The 21801-nt window shown below is 38.0% G+C and overlaps 1 protein-coding gene across 1 annotated transcript in view; it reads right to left on the bottom strand.

The window, feature by feature from the left end:
- Positions 1-2640: 2640 nt before the first annotated feature.
- LOC128661754 (cytochrome P450 2C38-like) overlaps positions 2641-21801 on the bottom strand; it is a 132195-nt gene continuing 113034 nt past the window's right edge. The window contains exon 11 of the mRNA XM_053715974.1: positions 2641-3356. Coding sequence (XP_053571949.1) covers positions 3160-3356 — 197 coding nt within the window. The 3' untranslated portion in view covers positions 2641-3159. The remainder of the gene's footprint in view (positions 3357-21801) is intronic.

Here is a 21801-nt window from a genome sequence, read left to right as displayed (position 1 = left end):
GAAATTATATATCTATCAAATCTATCTATTTATCTATCAAATCTATCTAACTATCAATCGTATCTATCAAATGTATATTGCATCTAATGATCTATGTAATTCGTATCTATCAAATGTATATTGCATCTATTGATCTATGTAATTCGTATCTATCAAATGTATATTGCATCTATTGATCTATGTAATTCGTATCTATCAAATGTATATTGCATCTATTGATCTATGAAATTCGTATCTATCAAATGTATATTGCATCTATTGATCTATGTAATTCGTATCTATCAAATGTATATTGTATCCATTGATCTATGTAAATCGTATCCATCAAATGTACATTGCATCTATTGATCTATGTAATTTGTATCTATAAAATGTATATTGCATCTATTGATCTATGTAATCTATGTATCTATCTATCAAATCTATCTATTTCGTGGCCGGACTGTTTTGTGACAGCCACTTGTGTTTCGGCCAAATTTGAAGTAGGAGGACCGATCAAGCATCTTTTTCCATCTCCCGGTTCCTAAAATCCATGCCATATACATCTCCCCCGATAGGGGGATTAACAGGTATTAAACTGATCAGAATAGTACTACTTAACACACCACTCATATCTGGTGCCACAGTAGATTGCACACGTAGTGCCCCAAATTTGAAGTAGGAGGACCGACCAAGCATCTTTTTCCATCTCCCGGTTCCTAAAATCCATGCCATATACACGTCCCCTGGTGCCGCAACTGCCTCTGGGAACCTTACCATGGGTCCCAGACCGCACGTCTTGTAATTCTCTGTCTGGGAAATTATATATCTATCAAATCTATCTATTTATCTATCAAATCTATCTAATTATCAATCGTATCTATCAAATGTATCTATCAAATGTATATTGCATCTATTGATTTATGTAATTTGTATCCATCAAATGTATATTGCATCTTATTGATCTATGTAATCTATGTATCTATCTATCAAATCTATCTATCTCGTGGCCGGACTGTTTTGTGACAGCCACTTGTGTTTCGGCCAAATTTGAAGCAGGAGGACCGACCAAGCATCTTTTTCCTTCTCCTGGTTCCTAAAATCCATGCCATATACACCTCCCCCGATAGGGGGAGTAACAGGTATTAAACTGATCAGAATAGTACTACTTAACACACCACTCATATCTGGTGCCACAGTAGATTGCACACGCAGTGCCCCAAATTTGAAGTAGGAGGACCGACCAAGCATCTTTTTCCATCTCCCAGTTCCTAAAATCCCTGCTATATACACGTCCCCTGGCGCCGCAACTGCCTCTGGGAACCTTACCATGGATCCCAGACCGCACGTCTTGTAATTCTCTGTCTGGAAAATTATATATCTAGCAAATGTATATTGCATCTATTGATCTATGTAATCTATGTATCTATCTATCAAATCTATCTCATGGTTGTGCAAATGGACTGTTTGCGGTGCGTTACACTGGGAGTTTGGTCTGTCACTGTGAAGCGGGCGTAACCCTTACACTACCTGATCGATACAACATCATACCTGATATTTTAAAGCACGTTATTCCAAACTATTTAGGAATGTTAGATGATTTAGGCCCTTTATAGCTTAAACCAGACTCTGCATCAACTATGTAATTTTCTGTGGGAGTTTTGCCATGGATCCCCCTCCGGCATGCCACAGTGCAGGTGTTAGTCCCCTTGAAACAACTTTTCCATCACTATTGTGGCCAGAAAGAGTCCCTGTTGGTTTTAAAGTTCGCCTGCCTATTGAAGTCAATGGCGGTTCGCCCTGTTCGCCGGTTCGCGAACAGTTGCGGAAGTTCGAGTCCGTCGTTTGCGAACCGAAATTTTTAGGTTCGCAACATCACTACTACTCCTATGAAGTTCAGACTAATTGCTATTTAATTGTCTTGTTACCATGCATTTGTCTACTGTATTTACTGTTCCTTTAATAATTTCCTTACATTAGCCTTCTCTGGCCGCACACCGCAAATGCCATTTTTTTTTTCAAGAGCTGATGTTTCCACCTCATATCCAATAGCCATGGAAGCCATATGCACTCCAAAACAAAATGCTTTCGAGCTTGTTGAGTGTCATATGTCAATCACGGCTATTGGATATGAGGTGGAAATGTCACCTGGTATCTATCTCATACAATATTTTATAAATACGGAAATGGTGTTAGTGTTTGCTTTGTGATGATGAAAAAGGTGCACCAGGAGCCGTAAAACAGCTGATAAACACAATTGAAAAGATTGTAATTGATACCTATGTGTTTAACTCCTGAAAAGGGATAAAATAGTGCAATGCACTACTGTGAGCTAGCTGAACACATGTAGAGAGACAATGACCTTCAGGGAGTTTGTGTGCTCTGTGTGTGTTGAAGTAGTGAGTAAAATGTTTAAAGAGTTTTTCCTTAAAGTGAGATAAAGTGAACAATTTGCCTCAAAGCATAATATTGTTTTACACTCGATCCCGTTGCACAGTCAACTCTCTCTAGTCACTAATCATTGTGCTAAGTCTTAAATGCTTAAAGCGATATGAAATGCAATTCTTTTTCTGTAATGATTCAGATAAAGCAGCAATTTAAAGCAAGTTTCTAATTTACTCCTATTATCAATTTGTCTTCGTTCTCTTGGTTATCTTTTTTTTCCAAAACAAGCTTTATTGATCAAATGTAAGTAATTATCATTAACAAATAAAGAAGTTACATCTGGCAATATATATTATATTGGTTAGACATATTTTCATCAAAGTCCAAAGCTGTTCATTGCCAGCGTTTCTTCAAAAGAGCTTGACATTTTAACAGTCATTTTTCAAATAAAAGTGCAATACAATGATGAGAAAGATCCTTGGTACCTGAGAGTCCATTGGTGTTATTATTGTGATTAACTTATTTTTCAGAAAAGAGTTGTGTGGTTAGAAGAAGGTGAGGAAATAAGCTGAAAGAGGGGTAAAGAGAGGAAGAGGGAGAGGGGGAAAAAAAAAACTCTTGGCTATCTTTATTTGAAAAGTAGGAATGTAAGCTTAGGAACAGGCCCATTTTTTGTTCAGCACCTAAATAAGAATACGTATTTACTTTCTACCTCTAAATACATTGGTTAACAAAAACGTTTTGAGCTGTATTGTTTTTATTAAGTTTTGATCTCATCTTCATTTCAGGATAATGTCAATTAGAACTGGCGTTTCGTGGAACAGCGCAAATCTGCAAGACTCCGATATGCATTAACTTGTTATCTCTCAGAGATTTTGCGCTCTGTGTCTTGTTCCCAGGAGCAACGCTGAATGTGAATCGTTGGAGTAAGGAGCAGAAGAACAGAAAGAGTTCCATGCGAGCTAAGTTCTCCCCGAGGCACACACGCTTTCCTGAGGGGAGAAGTGAGACAGATTAGGAAATAATAATACATGTTAAATACCAGCTTCATCAGTGTATACTCCTAAAGAAGAGCTACAATGTGTGGTATAAAGTAAAATTATGAGTCTCCTGAGGTCGTGGCTGGTACAAAATAACAATACATAAGGCTGGCTTTTTATTCGTTTAGGACTAGATTATGAGTGGAGCACTATTTAGCGCTTTCGCTTGCGGGTTAACTGCACTAGGATTAAGCTTTTTGTGCACATTGGGTAGTGCTCGTATTACGACTTAAAGTAATGGTAAACTCAAAACCAGTGTTTTATGCCATTAGACGTAAATCTAAAAATTAATATTAGTTTTATTGATGGAAACACACAATTTGAAAACTTAATTTAGTAATTTAGATCAAAATTCTACTTTACTACTGCACGCTCTGGCAGCCCTACACTAAGACCTTTTTTTTCCCATTTTCTGACGTTGTCTCGTTCTCCAATAAGAATCATGGCATTTTGGCATGTTTAAATGTAAAAAAAGCGGATATTTTGCACATGCGTTCCCAGCTTTTGCAGCGTGTCATGCATAATTAGAGAGCGGGTGGGACTGCTCTTTAAATCGCGGTGCAAATACAAGGAAGTAGAAGGGGCAGAGCATAAGAATGCCAGTATAGGATAGTAAGTGTTTAAATTTATAAACAGATTATGTATTAACATAAAAGGTTAGCGACTAACACAGAGAACATATTGACAGAATACATTATCATAAATTGTAAAAATTAGCATCACTTTAAAGTAGAAAGTTTTCTATTGCGCGCTAACCGATGCAAGCAAAAAGCTGAACTTAAAGATCGTGTGCTCGTTAACCTATTCCCCCATAAAGAAGTCACACATTAACTCTTTCTCTTACACTCTCTCTCTCTATTTCTCTCACACTATCTCTCTCTCTCACACACACACACTCTCTCTTTCTCTTGCACACTTTCTCACTCACTCTGACTTTCACACTCTCTCACACGTTTTATCTTTCTCTCACACTCTCACACTCTCTCTCTCACACTCTCTATCTCTCTCACACACACTCACACTCTCTCACTCACACTCTCACTCTTTCTCACTCTCACTCTTTATCACTCTCTCTTACAATCTCTCTCTCACACACTTTCTCTCTCTCTCTCACACATTATCTCACACACTCTCGCTATCTCTCACACACTCACTCTCTCACAGTCTCTCTCAAACGCTCTCTCCCACACTCTACTTATGCTCTCCTTGCAAAGTCAGCCCATTAAAATGGGTTGTGGTTTCAATTGGCAAAACCCACTATTGTATGTGCCAAAATAAACCTAAAAAGTTTCATATACTGTTAACACTCTACAGCTGGTTTATCAAGTAATTGGAAACTCAATCTACTTTGTACATTTCAAAAAAAAAAACAACAGAAAAAAGTCATCACTATAGTAAAGTTGCTGTGAAAACTATCTAGCAATAGTAGATTTTACATAGTAACTACAGTATATTATATGCTCCAATAATAGTGGTATTCAATTTCCACTAGGACAGATGGGAATGGCAGCAGTAGTTCAGAAAATTATAGGGCTCAACATAGGTCAAAGTTAAAAGACGTCACACTCACCACGTGAAAAAAATGACACCAGTTACCAAATACAGTAACTACTGCTGAAACAGTAAGTTAGGGGACTTTAAAAATGCATGGGACAAGCATAAGGCTATCCTACCTAATAACTAATGCCTGGGACAAGCATAAGGCTATCCTACATAATAACTAATGCCTGGGACAAGCATAAGGCTATCCTACATAATAACTAATGCCTGGGACAAGCATAAGGCTATCCTACATAATAACTAATGCCTGGGACAAGCATAAGGCTATCCTACCTAATAACTAATGCCTGGGGCAAGCATAAGGCTATCCTACATAATAACTAATGCCTGGGACAAGCATAGGGCTATCCTACGAACTAGATAAGTTTATACTGTTAGGTAAGGTCGGGCAGACTTGCTGGGCCTATGGCTCTTATCTGCCGTCAATATCTATGTTTCTATGTTAGTTTAGTAAGTAAGCATGGGACACATCTCACATCAGATTTTGCTGAAGCAGTTTTTGGGATAAATCAAGTAAACCATTTTTAACTTTATCTTATGTTGTGCCCTATAATTTTCTCACTTTCTGCTGCCTTAGACCCCATCTCTCCAAGTGGAATGAGTCATTCCAATTTCCACTAGGACAGATGGGATTTAAGGCAGCAGAAATTCAGAAAATGAGAACATTATAGGGTACAACATAGGTAAAAGTTAAAAAAACGTGTCACCACGTGAATTAGTAAAAATTCTAACATATTTGATCAAGCAATTTATTTATTATAAATATAATAATATTAAATAATACCCAACAGAATGTGATCTCTTCATTTAAAATTAGTACCACTACCAGTCCACTGCCACCTGCTGAGTAGTGCTGACTGAGCGACCCACCCAGGCTGAACCTGTCCCTGACTGACGGTCACCGGCACCTACCTAACCAACAAGCTGATCAGCTGCTGCTGTACTTCCGGACAGTCTTCCGGTAACCAAGGAAGGTCCTAGTCCACAGACTCAAACGGCGGTTTACGGAGCCCGGGTTGACCCGGCTGAAGGGCTCAGAGCTCACTGACACAGACAGTCTGACAGAGACGATTACAAAATGACATGACACGTGAGGACTCGTCTCACTGCGCGCCTCTCTGTTCCTGACCGACGCCCTTGATGACATCACTGACAAAAAAGAGTGCTGAGTGCTGATTGGCTGGGCTCCGAGGCTGCTTAGAGAGCAGCCTCTATAGGGAGCGATATGGGCCGCAAACTAAGACTTATCCACTGGGTGGTAGTCTCTGCACGGCCCATATGAAAAAGTTCCTCAAACTCCTCATGGACATCCATATTGCGCAAAAGGAGTGGAGCTGAACGGCTCACAGCCTCTCCTTCCTTGCGCAATATGGATGTGTAAAATAATTATATTTATTACTGTGGTTTAGATTAATAATTGCCAGGCATGTTGGCGGAGACGGGCGGGCAGGGGGGTTCAGGGGGTCAGTTCAAGGGTTAACAGAATTTTTTTTTTTTTTTTTTAAACTTAAAAAATATTATTTTTTTAAGATTATTACAAAAAAGTGTCATTACACACGTTGCCTCACCTGCCTCCTATGACTGCACGTCAGACACCCTAAAGGTCTAAATGAACGGAATAATTACTCAATGTTCATTTAAGAAAGTCTTAATATCTATAATACAAATTGTGAAATTAATTCATAACATACTTGAATAGAATAGAATACCAACATTAAAATCCGAGAAGTTGTTTGTTTTTACGGATTAATATTATTCCCTTGTACCAGCAAATGTGTCAAATGACATATTTCTAGCCTAACATTCCAAGTCACCTAAATGTTCACCCAGCGTAAACTGGTCCTTTATTTACGTCACTTAAATATTTTTCCTATATCACATTTCACTTAGAATCACGCTTGTTATTGTTGTACAAGCAGTAGGGAGTTTGTAAAATAAGCCATCATCAATTTCTTTAACTCTAATTGGTGGGCATATAGGCTACTATGTGTCGTGCTACCAGTCTTACAGCTGACTGTATACAGCTAGTATGTAAATACATGCTGATACCAGACTGTGTATATATGGGCACTGGAGCCTATAATTTCAATAGATGGAATAAATTCTCCTAATTGTTGGATCCTCCTGTCCAAGCATATTATTTAACATTCAGTAGGTGGAATAGATCCTCCATATTATTTAAGATTCAATAGGTGGGATAGATCCATTTGGATTCCACAGTTAACAGTTTTTTGTCATAGTCTCCTCCCCTCCAGTTTGGTGTCACCAACTGGATACCCACATAGCTAAAATATTTTTGGTTTCCCTGGTGGTGCTTGGTAAAATGTCTGTATAGTGGGGTTTCAATGTTCTTGTGTTTAATCTGAAGTAGATGTTCGTGGATCCTATCTTTGAGAAATCTGGATGTCTGTCCTACATACTGTAGGCCACAGCTGCATTGTATTAGATACACTACTCCTTTGCTGCTACACCTTATTAAATCTTTAATCTCATATTTAGTTTTAGAGTTATGGGAAATAAAGCTTTTGGTTTTGATCCCCCTTTCACAAGTCTTACAATTGGGACATGGGAAGAAGCCACTTAAATCCCTTCTAAAAATATCTGGGACCCTTGAGGTCTTTTTCCGAAGGATGCTTGGGCACAGTATGTTTCTCAAATTATCTGTCTTACGGTATATAAATCTAGGTTTTGATGTTAGTTTTTCACCTATGATCTCATCATTTTTAAGCAGTGCCCAGTACTTCTCGATGATTTTTTCTATAATACATCTGTTTTCACTGTATTCCGTTATGAATGGGACAACAAGTGTGTCTCCCTCATATACATTCTTACTGGTCTTACACTTGTACTTTAGAAAATCTTTTCGATCTCTGTTTCTTACTTCTTCAATGTCAATATCAAGTCTGTCCTCCTCATATCCTCTTTCTAGGAATCTATTTTCTCTTGTTAAGTGTATCCAGTCCACGGATCATCCATTACTTGTGGGATATTCTCCTTCCCAACAGGAAGTTGCAAGAGGATCACCCACAGCAGAGCTGCTATATAGCTCCTCCCCTCACTGCCATATCCAGTCATTCTCTTGCAACTCTCAACTAAGATGGAGGTCGTACTGTTTATCTCAGGCAGTATTTAGAAGAAGAATCTGCCTGCGTTTTCTATGATCTTAGCAGAAGTAACTAAGATCCTTTGCTGTTCTCACATATTCTGAGGAGTGAGGTAACTTCAGAGGGGGAATAGTGTGCAGGTTTTCATGCAATAAGGTATGTGCAGTTAAAATATTTTTCTAGGGATGGAATTTGCTAGAAAATGCTGCTGATACCGAAGTAATGTAAGTAAAGCCTTAAATGCAGTGATAGCGACTGGTATCAGGCTTATTAATAGAGATACATACTCTTATAAAAAGTGTATTTTAAAACGTTTGCTGGCATGTTTAATAGTTTTTTACATATGTTTGGTGATAAAACGTATTGGGGCCTAGTTTTTTCCAAATGGCAAAAGGCTTCAAAAGTCGTATTGAGGGAGGTAAAAAGCCACAGTAGAGCTGTGGCAGTTGTTGTGACTGTTTAAAAAACGTTTTTGTCATTTGTTATTCAGTTTTTGGTATTAAGGGGTTAATCATCCATTTGCAAGTGGGTGCAATGCTCTGCTAACTTATTACATACACTGTAAAAATTTCGTTAGTGTAACTGCATTTTTTCACTGTTTCTAGTTTTTTCCACATGGCTGGCTTGAATTTTGCCTAGAAACAGTTCCCTGAGGCTTCCCACTGTTGTAATATGAGTGGGAGGGGCCTATTTTGGCGTTTTTTTGCACAGCAAAAATTACAGACACAGACATCCAGCTTCTTCCTGCATGATCCAGGACTTCTCTGAAGGGACTCTTATAGATTCTGTAGAGATGAAAATTTACCTGACGGAGTCCAGGTTATCAAAACTTCTAAATGCTTGCCGTGTCCTTCATTCCATTCCACGCCTGTCAGTGGCTCAGTGCATGGAAGTAATCGGCTTAATGGTATGGCGTAAATATCTTTATTGGTGTGAATCCAAGAGTTACTCATGGAGTAAGGTTAGGATTCCTAGGATATTGTCCTTTCTCCAAGAGGGTTTGGACAAAGGCTTATCAGCTAGTTCTTTAAAAGGACAGATCTCTGCTCTGTCTATTCTTTTGCACAAGTGTCTGGCAGAAGTTCCAGACGTCCAGGCATTTTGTCAGGCTTTGGTTAGGATTAAGCCTGTGTTTAAAACTGTTGCTCCCCCGTGGAGCTTAAACTTGGTTCTTAAAGTTCTTCAGGGAGTTCCGTTTGAACCCCTTCATTCCATTGATATTAAACTTTTATCTTGGAAAGTTCTGTTTTTGATGGCTATTTCCTCGGCTCGAAGAGTCTCTGAGTTATCTGCCTTACATTGTGATTCTCCTTATCTGATTTTTCATTCAGACAAGGTAGTTCTGCGTACCAAACCTGGGTTTTTACCTAAGGTGGTTTCTAACAGGAATATCAATCAAGAGATTGTTGTTCCATCATTGTGTCCTAATCCTTCTTCAAAGAAGGAACGTCTTTTGCATAATCTGGACGTAGTCCGTGCCTTGAAGTTTTACTTACAGGCTACTAAAGATTTTCGTCAAACATCTGCCCTGTTTGTCGTTTACTCTGGACAGAGGAGAGGTCAAAAAGCTTCGGCAACCTCTCTCCTTTTGGCTTCGGAGCATAATACGCTTAGCCTATGAGACTGCTGGACAGCAGCCCCCTGAAAGGATTACAGCTCATTCTACTAGAGCTGTGGCTTCTACCTGGGCCTTTAAAAATGAGGCCTCTGTTGAACAGATTTGCAAGGCTGCGACTTGGTCTTCGCTTCACACCTTTTCAAAATTTTACAAATTTTACACTTTTGCTTCTTCGGAGGCTGTTTTTGGGAGAAAGGTTCCACAGGCAGTGGTTCCTTCCGTTTAAGTTCCTGCCTTGTCCCTCCCATCATCCGTGTACTTTAGCTTTGGTATTGGTATCCCACAAGTAATGGATGATCCGTGGACTGGATACACTTAACAAGATAAAACATAATTTATGCTTACCTGATAAATTTATTTCTCTTGTAGTGTATCCAGTCCACGGCCTGCCCTGTCCTTTTAAGGCAGGTCTAAATTTTAATTAAACTACAGTCACCACTGCACCCTATGGTTTCTCCTTTCTCGTCTTGTTTCGGTCGAATGACTGGATATGGCAGTGAGGGGAGGAGCTATATAGCAGCTCTGCTGTGGGTGATCCTCTTGCAACTTCCTGATGGGAAGGAGAATATCCCACCAAGTAATGGATGATCCGTGGTCTGGATACACTACAAGAGAAATAAATTTATCAGGTAAGCATAAATTATGTTTTTTAGAGCTAGGGCTTGTTCCTCCCACTTATTGGAATCTGAACAATTCTTCTTAAGCCTAAGAAGTTGCCCTTTAGGTATGTTTACTTTCCAATTTTTGTGATGACAGCTGTCCCTATGGATGTAATTGTTACAATCCACTTCTTTAAAGAATGTGGAAGTTTCTAGTCGCCCGTTTCTTATTTCAATTTTGAGGTCTAAAAAGGTAATATCTGTGGTACTATACTCGTAAATGAATTTTAGATTTTGAGTGTTATTATTCATCACTTGTATAGTGTGTTCTAGATCCTCTATGGACCCTTTCCATATTAGGAGGATATCATCTATATATCTTTGATAGAGGACCAGGTCCGCGCCAGTTGGGCAGGAATCCCAAAATATGAGTTCCCATTTTTTAGGACACCATCACGGTATTTATCCATTTTACAGACTAACCTCTCCCGATTTATCCTTCATCATCACCCTGACTATTGTGTTTGCTTGAGATATATACAGGCCTCATCCACGACAGCAGCTGCTCAAGTCCCACGCTGACTGGAAACGCCACCGGAAGTCCAGGGGAGGATTAAAGGTGTAAAGCCCAGGGGGTGCATGCTGAAACTATGGCCGGTTCCGCCGCAGGAAAACAGTGCAAGAAAAAAAAGGAAATCAGCTGCACTATGCGGTTAAAAAGTAAAAAACAAAATATTTATTGGTATGCCTTAAAAACAAGGTACAAAGAGGCTAGCAGGATGAACATCCTTACATGTTATGTGCCTACACTCGGCACTTAATCATAGGACTGAGGTTCATGGTATTGCCCCTTACTTTTAAAGGGACAGTACCCAATAGCAAACCTTGTAGGTATGACAAACACTAAGTATATACATTTCCTAAGGATAAAGAACTGGAAAAAAGGGCAAAATAAAAACATAAACAACATATAAGAGCTCAAAGGGAAAAAAGTGAAAAAATAGAAAATATATATATAGTAAACAGCATAAATACATTATACAGCATGTTATGGATTACTCTCAGTATGTATAATGGAGTCTAAGTATAGTGGATTACTCTCAATATGTATAGTGGAGTCTAAGCAAGAAATTGACACCACCAATACATAATCAATCATCACACTGCAACAAGATGACCATAGAATATAAAAAATATAAAGACCATAACATATGGAATAGTATAAATGGAAGCTATAGTGCAAGATGGTTAATGTATTAATTAATTAATTAATTAATTAAATAAATACTATAATGAATGAACAACATTGCACATGACACTTAATGCAATATAGCTTGCCCACCTACTCCCTGCTGGAAGGCCATATGCTATACTAATAGTTTTTGAAGAAAATCCAAGCAGCAATTATTACAGGGCCCAAATATATGTTAAAGGGAGAAAAACACTATTCAAAGTAATAGGACATATCCCATTCCCTGTTTAAGCCTGAAGGAGTGATGGTCTTCAATTTATGTATCCAATACAACTCACGTTTTAACAGTAATTTGTGTTTGTTACCACCTCTAATGGGAGAATGAACCCTATCTATAACCTTTACTGTTATGTATGCTAGATGGGTAAAATGCACTAGATTGAAATGTCTCTCTATTGCCGAATCCTTGTTATAATTTATTGGTATCATTAATGTGTTCCCTGACCCTGGATCTAAGTTCCCTTGTCGTCTGACCGACATATTGAAGTGAAGAAATAGTACATTCCAACAGGTAAACAATAAATTCTGTTCTACAATTTGCATAAAAGTTAACCTTAAAGTTTTCCTGAGTAACAGAGCTTGATAAATTGTTATCCTGGCTAACCACTCCACAAGTGATACAGGTTCTTGCGCCACATCTATATGTGCCTCGTTTCTGTAACCATTCCCTGGTTTTAGCTCCTTTACTGTTAATCATACTGGGAGCTAGCCTTGTCGCTAATGTAGGTGGCTTCTTAGAAACAAACCTGCTGGATCGATGAACATCGCTCAAGAGTTCATCATCCTTTAGGATATGAAGGTTTCTCTTAAGAATTTTACAAATATCATAAAACTGTCTGGAGTATTCCGTAGAGAATATCACAGTATCTTTGTCAAAATCCCTCTTATCTCTTTTGTTATGAATAACCTCTGATTGTTTTTTGAATTTTACACTATTAAAGGATTTCTGGAGTTCCTTATCTGAATACCCTCTTAGTTTGAGTCTGTTTGTAAGTTCAGCTGACTGAGTGAAAAATTGTCATCAGAGTTGGTATTCCTCCTCATACGAATGTATTGTGCTCTAGGAATTGAGCGAATGAGGTGCAGTGGATGACAAGATCTGGCGTGTAAAATAGTGTTGTAGGCTTACGAAAAGTATCAGTGAGTATTATACCTGTATCAACACTGCCTGTAAGGGTGAGATCCAAAAACAAGCTGTATGGGAGTGCATTTCCCCCGGTGAATTTAAGATTGAACTCATTTGCATTAAGATACTGCAAAAACATATTAATGTCTAGGGGGTCCTGTACAATAAAAATCAAATCATCTATGAATCTCATATACTTTATGGTTAGATCAGCAAAAGGATTTGATATAGTATATAAGTACATATGCTCCTACCAGGCTACAAATATGTTGGCAAACGAGGGGGCAAATTTTGCCCCCATCACCGTGCCACAAACGTGCAAAAAATATTCACTGTCAAACATAAAAAAATTATGTTTGAGTAAAAACTCCACAATTTCACAAAAATAGATAATAAATTCAACTGAAAATTGAGTAGCTGAACTTAAAATATATTGTAATGCTTTGATTCCCAATGTGTGCGGTATGCTTGAGTATAATGCTGTAGCATCCACAACCACCCACTTGTAACTTTCACCCCACTTTGTATTTTGTAAATAATCTATAAGATGAGTGGAATCTCTCAGATAACTATTAAGATTTTTAACAAGGGGTTGCAAAACTGAATCGACCCATTCGGATAGTGGCTCAAACATAGAGCCAATGCCCGAAATAATGGGTCTACCCGGGGGAGAATTAATATCCTTGTGTGTTTTTGGTACATGATGGAATATAGGTACCAATGGGTATGTAGGGATCAAAGATTTCACCTTGTTCAATTATGCTTAGGAGCTTAGATTTGAATATTTCAGTGGCGTTCCTTTCTAACTTTCTATAGATCTTATTGTCTGATAGGTGGCGTTTAGCTTCATTGATGTAGTAGTCCTTGTCCAGGACCACCACATTGCCCCCCTTGTCCGAGGCCCTAATGACTGTATTGTCATTAGACTGTAACCTTTGAAGTGCTAATTTATCTGCTTTAGTTAGATTAGAATGTACAATATGCTCCTTCGTCATGGTTTCTAGCTCTAACAATTCCTTTTGTACCTTCTTATGAAAAAGATTAATTGATGAACTCTTGGGCGATGTTCATCGATCCTGTAGGTTTGTTTCTAAGAAGCCACCTACATTAGCGACAAGGCTAGCTCCCAGTATGATTAACAGTAAAGGAGCTAAAACCAGGGATTGGTTGCAGAAACAAGGCACATATAGATGTGGCGCAAGAACCTGTATCACTTGTGGAGTGGTTAGCCAGGATAACAATTTCTCAAGCTCTGTTACTCAGGAAAACTTTAAGGTTAACTTTTATGCAAATTGTAGAACAGAATTTATTGTTTACCTGTTGCAATGTACTATTTGTTCCCTTCAATATGTCGGTCAGACGACAAGGGAACTTAGATCCATGGTCAGGGAACACATTAATGATACCAAGAAATATAATAAAGATTCGGCAATAGCGAGACATTTCAATCTAGTGCATTTTACCCATCTAGCATACATAACAGTAAAGGTTATAGATAGGGTTCATTCTCCCATTAGAGGTGGTAACAAACACAAATTACTGGTAAAACGTGAGTTGTATTGGATACATAAATTGACGACCATCACTCCTTAAGGCTTAAACAGGGAATGGGATATGTCCTATTACTTTGAATAGTGTTTTTCTCCCTTTAACATATATTTGGGCCCTGTAATAATTGCTGCTTGGATTTTCTTCAAAAACTATTAGTATAGCATATGGCCTTCCAGCAGGGAGTAGGTGGGCGAGCTATATTTCATTAAGTGTCATGTGCAATGTTGTTCATTCAGTATAGTATTTATTTAATTAATTAATTAATTAACCATCTTGCACTAAAGAATTGTTCAGAGAATAGCTTCCATTTATACTATTCCATATGTTATGGTCTTTATATTTTTGTATATTCTATGGTCATCTTGTTGCAGTGTGATGATTGATTATGTATTGGTGGTGGTCAATTTCTTGCTTAGACTCCACTATACATACTGAGAGTAATCCATAACATGCTGTATAATGTATTTATGCTGTTTACTATATATATACAGGGAGTGCAGAATTATTAGGCAAGTTGTATTTTTGAGGATTAATTTTATTATTGAACAACAACCATGTTCTCAATGAACCCAAAAAACTCATTAATATCAAAGCTGAATATTTTTGGAAGTAGTTTTTAGTTTGTTTTTAGTTTTAGCTATTTTAGGGGGACATCTGTGTGTGCAGGTGACTATTACTGTGCATAATTATTAGGCAACTTAACAAAAAACAAATATATACCCATTTCAATTATTTATTTTTACCAGTGAAACCAATATAACATCTCAACATTCACAAATATACATTTCTGACATTCAAAAACAAAACAAAAACAAATCAGTGACCAATATAGCCACCTTTCTTTGCAAGGACACTCAAAAGCCTGCCATCCATGGATTCTGTCAGTGTTTTGATCTGTTCACCATCAACATTGCGTGCAGCAGCAACCACAGCCTCCCAGACACTGTTCGGAGAGGTGTACTGTTTTCCCTCCTTGTAAATCTCACATTTGATGATGGACCACAGGTTCTCAATGGGGTTCAGATCAGGTGAACAAGGAGGCCATGTCATTAGATTTTCTTCTTTTATACCCTTTCTTGCCAGCCACGCTGTGGAGTACTTGGACGCGTGTGATGGAGCATTGTCCTGCATGAAAATCATGTTTTTCTTGAAGGATGTAGACTTCTTCCTGTACCACTGCTTGAAGAAGGTGTCTTCCAGAAACTGGCAGTAGGACTGGGAGTTGAGCTTGACTCCATCCTCAACCCGAAAAGGCCCCACAAGCTCATCTTTGATGATACCAGCCCAAACCAGTATTCCACCTCCACCTTGCTGGCGTCTGAATCGGACTGGAGCTCTCTGCCATTTACCAATCCAGCCACGGGCCCATCCATCTGGCCCATCAAGACTCACTCTCATTTCATCAGTCCATAAAACCTTAGAAAAATCAGTCTTGAGATATTTCTTGGCCCAGTCTTGACGTTTCAGCTTGTGTGTCTTGTTCAGTGGTGGTCGTCTTTCAGCCTTTCTTACCTTGGCCATGTCTCTGAGTATTGCACACCTTGTGCTTTTGGGCACTCCAGTGATGTTGCAGCTCTGAAATATGGCCAAACTGTTGGCAAGTGGCATCTTGGCGCTTGACTTTTCTCAGTTCATGGGCAGTTATTTTGCGCCTTGGTTTTTCCACACGCTTCTTGCGACCCTGTTGACTATTTCGAATGAATCGCTTGATTGTTCGATGATCACGCTTCAGAAGCTTTGCAATTTTAAGAGTGCTGCATCCCTCTGCAAGATATCTCACTATTTTTTACTTTTCTGAGCCTGTCAAGTCCTTCTTTTGACCCATTTTGCCAAAGGAAAGGAAGTTGCCTAATAATTATGCACACCTGATATAGGGTGTTGATGTCATTAGACCACACCCCTTCTCATTACAGAGATGCACATCACCTAATATGCTTAATTGGTAGTAGGCTTTCGAGCCTATACAGCTTGGAGTAAGACAACATGCATAAAGAGGATGATGTGGTCAAAATACTCATTTGCCTAATAATTCTGCACTCCTTGAATATATATTTTCTATTTTTTTTACTTTTTTTCACTTTGAGCTCTTATATGTTGATTATGTTTTTATTTTGCCCTTTTTTTCCAGTTCTTTATCCTTAAGAAATGTATATACCTAGTGTTTTGTCATTTTAATTGTACAAAGTTTGCTATTGGGTACTGTCCCTTTAAAAGTAAGGGGCAATACCATGAACCTCAGTCCTATGATTAAGTGCCAAGTGTAGGCACCAAACATGTTAGGATGTTCATCCTGCTAGCCTCTATGTACCTTGTTTTTAAGGCATACCAATAAATATTTTGTTTTTTACTTTTTAACCGCATAGTGCAGCTGATTTCCTTTTTTCCTTGCAATATATACATGCCTCTACACAGTTCTCATAGACCATTGATCAACCTTTTTAATTGTACTTTTATCCGAACTTTATCTCTTTTAATTTGTATTTTCAAATCTATATTTTATACAATTTTTGTTTATAGCATGGATCCATGCTGACATGTATATGTATTTGTTAACATTAAATAGATATTGTTTTAAATTGTAACCATTTCCTTTGCCTTACCACCCATTAGGCGCTCCTTGAGCTTTAAATAAATTTTGCTGTTAACTTTCAGGGCCAGCTAGGGACCCTTAGTCTCTAGGAGCCAATAGGAATCCACTTACGCTAAGCGCTGGAAGATATACTCTCACAATCACATTTACCACACCCTAGCTAATCGATAAGCAGCTAGCAATTATTTTCCATAGGAGCTACACACATTTATATATTGAGCCATCATTTGTATGTTGAGCCACCTTTCAACTTAGACATGATGGATATAACCAAATTCATGAGACAAGACATCATATTAGATATTGACTATGCCATAACGTTTACTAACTCTAATGGTTCGGATATAATAGATTACACATCCAATTTAGAAATTGCTTATCCAAGAGGTTACATTTAAGGCAGAGATTACATTTTTGAAAAAATGTCTGGAATTGAATATCATTCCAAAAGGGCTACTTATCAAGAAAGAATGTGCCTTTCAATTAGAAAATCCAGACTTTATAGCCAAATGGTCCGCAGTTCTAATAGAGGCCTCTAGGAAACTAATGCAGGCCATAATTGAATATAGAGAATCTATACTAAAACAAGTAGATATTGAAATTAAGATCAATGAAGATAATTTAATTGGACCAGATGGACTAGTATTGGAGACTAAAGATTTCTCAGATTGGAAAGACAGCCTTTACAAGAGGGTCACTAAGATTAGGGAAGACATTACAAACAAGAAATCTAAAAAATTGAATAAAGAATTGGAGCTTATTAGAAGTGCTGAACAAATTGAAAATAAGACCCAACCAGATAAAGGTAACACAAATCCCATAGATAGGGAAAATGAAAACAGACAATTGGGAAATGAGGGTGACGACATAACCCTAGATTCCACCGTAGGGGAAACAATATAGGTCACTATATTCACCCCAATTCACGTAAAGAACAACACCATTTTAATCAGACACCCACCAATGGTAATCATAGGTGGAGCTCAGACAGATCAGATCCTTTTTTTAGAGATGACAATAGGGCCCCATGGAGAGTACAGCATCCCATGGGACATGGGAAGACAATAAAAGATACAACACATATCAAACTCCTAATTATGGACTCCATTATATTAGGGGCCAAGATCAACAGACCCCTCATCGAGGATATTACTCATCTAAGAATCAAAGAGACACTTTTTTCTCTCCATCATACCACACTGACAAGAGGTACACACCCACACATTTCAACAACCCCCAAGGGGGTAGTAGATATAACGCAGAGACACATGAAGGAGACTCTCATACCCCTTGGAGACAACAAGGATCACAATATCACTCTAACCAAGGGCACACAAATTATTATGGGGGTGGAAATTATATGAATAGACATAATCAAAACCACAACAGATTTCCCAATACAACTAACAGAGACACAGCCAAGGACAGAATAACAAACAGGGATGTGTCCTCCTCTGACCTAAGACAGGGGAATACGCATGCAAATAATAAAACTACGAATCAAGAGAACAATGAGAACATACAAGCATCCACATCTGGGCACTTTTTTTAGGGGCACACCACATGACAACCAAGGAATTAGAAAGGGCATTAACAAAGAGAAAAAATCCAAGTGTAGAGGAATTTCAGACCCCCAATGAAAAAAGAAAACCCATAAAGGTAAGAGAGGGGGGAGGAGACTAAACAAAGTAAGGACCACACACACTTCTGAAACACCCCACCAAAAGGAATATACAATCTAAGTTCAATAGCACTTTCAGAAAGAGAGAACTACATCCTAAGTTATGGACTATCTTTTGCTCCATCAAAAAGCCTTAATAAATTCAACACATTTATAAATGCCAAAGAATTTGTTAGGAAACTAACATTAAAAAGACACTTTTTGAGGACACCAGTAGAACTGAGCTCACAATATCCCAGCAACAGTTATCAAACTAGCCATAATGCTACAACTGACATTTATCAACATACTGATCTGAGACCCGGATCAACTTTTTTTCCGATTGCAAGCAAAGGTAATGCCATTGAAACATTCGAAACAATGGTATGTGGCGAGATTAAGGAGATCAATCCGAATAGGTTAAAAAGACATAAACATAACCTAAAACACAACTGCAGACTATTTGCACCTTGGAGAAAAACCACAGCCTTGTCATAAAACCAGCGGACAAGGGTGGTGGGATTGTAGTCTTGAGTAAAGATGATTATGATAAGGAATGTGATAGAATCCTATCTGCCAAAATACTTATGAGGTACTAAAACATAACCCGGTGGTGGGCTTTAAAATGGATTTGGATCAAATCTTGGGTGAAGCAAGAACAGACGGTATATTAAATGATAAAGAATTTAAATATATCGGGGTGAAATACCCCATTACTCCGGTGTTCTATTACCTCCCCAAGATCCACAAATCCCTGTCCAATCCACCAGGGAGACCGATCATTTCCGGAATCGGCTCCCTGTCAAGTAATTTGTCAGAATATGTTGATAACAATCTCTAGAAATACGTAACCAAATTACCATCTTATCTGAGAGATTTGACTCAGGTTCTCAACATTCTAGAAAATATAGAATGGGCAGAGAATTACATACTTGTCACATGTGACGTGACCTCCCTCTATACCAGTATACCACATGAGGGAGGCCTAGAGGCCGTAGAATTCTTTCTAAGCAAAGATCCAACTGTGCCAAAACCACAGAAGGATTTTATTCTGAATGACATTCGTTACATTTTAACCCACAATTATTTTAATAACAAAGGAAAATTCTATAGACAATTGTGTGGCACGGCAATGGGGACCAGGTTTGCACCCAGCTATGTGAACCTATACGTAGGAAAATGGGAACTCATATTTTGGGATTCCTGCCCAGCTGGCGCGGACCTGGTACTCTTTCAAAGATATATAGATAATATCCTCCTAATATGGAAAGGGTCCGTAGAGGATCTAGAACACACTATACAAGTGATGAATAATAACACTCAAAATCTAAAATTCACTTACGAGTATAGTACCACAGATATGACCTTTTTAGACCTCAAAATTGAAATAAGAAACGGGCGACTAGAAACTTCCACATTCTTTAAAGAAGTGGATTGTAACAATTACATCCATAGGGACATCTGTCATCACAAAAATTGGAAAGTAAACATACCTAAAGGGCAACTTCTTAGGCTTAAAAAGAATTGTTCAGATTCCAAAAAGTGGGAGGAACAAGCCCTAGTTCTAAAAATAGATTCCTAGAAAGAGGATATGAGGAGGACAGACTTGATATTAACATTGAAGAAGTAAGAAACAGAGATCGAAAAGATCTTCTAAAGTACAAGTGTAAGACCAGTAAGAATGTATATGAGGGAGATGCACTTGTTGTCCCATTCATAATGGAATACAGTGAAAACAGATGTATTATAGAAAAAAATCATCAAGAAGTACTGGCCACTGCTTAAAAATGACGAGATCATAGGTGAAAAACTAACATCAAAACCTAGATTTATATACCGTAAGACAGATAATTTGAGAAACATACTGTGCCCAAGCATCCCTCTGAAAATGACCTCAAGGGTCCAAGATGTTTTTGGAAGGGATTAAAGTGGCTTCTTCCCATGTCCCAATTGTAAGGCTTGTGAAAGGGGGATCAAAACCAAAAGCTTTATTTCCCATAACTCTAAAACTAAATATGAGATTAAAGATTTAATAAGGTGTAGCAGCAAAGGAGTAGTGTATCTAATACAATGCAGCTGTGGCCTACAGATTTCTAAAAGATAGGATCTGCGAACATCTACTCCAGATTAAACACAAGAACATTGAGACCCCACTATACAGACATTTTACCAAGCACCACCAGGGAAACCAAAAATATTTTAGCTATTTGGGTATCCAGTTGGTGACACCAAACTGGAGGGGAGGAGACTATGACAAAAAACTGTTAACTGTGGAATCCAAATGGATCTTCGAACTTGACTGCTTACATCCAAGGGGACTAAACAACAAGGAGGATCTATCCCACCTATTGAATCTTAAATAATATGGAGGATCTATTCCACCTACTGAATGTTAAATAATATGCTTGGACAGGAGGATCCAACAATTAGGAGAATTTATTCCATCTATTGAAATTATAGGCTCCAGTGCCCATATATACACAGTCTGGTATCAGCATGTATTTACATACTAGCTGTATACAGTCAGCTGTAAGACTGGTAGCACGACACATAGTAGCCTATATGCCCACCAATTAGAGTTAAAGAAATTGATGATGGCTTATTTTACAAACTCCCTACTGCTTAATGTTTGATAACATTAAAAACAAGAAAGTATTCATTCCACTAGCTAAGATTATTACTTCAGTATAAAAGTTCCAAAACAGATCCACTCTGACATTGTAATGAGTTTAGGGTCTTAATATCCATCAGGATTTGGGTAAAAGTCTATCATATAGCCTTCTAAGGTACCATACCAATACACTTAGACCATCTCTGATCCCTCCACCACTCTAGACCCTGTACTAAAACTCTGCTTATGCAACAGCATTTATTCATCCTACTGTATGTTTGGTTTGTGTAGGGATATCTCCACCATTCCCAAATAGGGTTATCACATTCTACTTTGAACACCTTCCCATGTATAGAATTTTTAAAGGTGATCAGTTGTTAGATACACTTTGTTGTTATAGGATCCAGTCAGGACCCTCTTTTTATTTAGTTATCCGTGAAGGGAATTATCAATCAACCAGATTCTTCATATATCAATTTTACATTTTAACCCATTTCTGTGAGGTACATTTGAGTAATTTTATTTATCTGCACATCCAGTTAGGTTTGGACTTTTATGTATAGCACTAAATGTGGCATATCTACAGTGGTCTATATCCATATTGTATTTTATATGTAATTTATATTGTATCGCATTCTATTTTAGATTTGAGAGTTTGTGAATTTAACTATTTAGTCAATAATATGGTAAATCTATAGTCTAACTCAGTTTTGTCAGCTGGCATAT

This window comes from Bombina bombina, chromosome 5, assembly GCF_027579735.1.
Source record: "Bombina bombina isolate aBomBom1 chromosome 5, aBomBom1.pri, whole genome shotgun sequence".
Taxonomy (NCBI): Eukaryota; Metazoa; Chordata; class Amphibia; order Anura; family Bombinatoridae; genus Bombina; species Bombina bombina.
The sequence above is the reverse complement of the archived record's forward strand: the minus strand, read 5'-3'. Positions and strand labels throughout refer to the sequence as shown.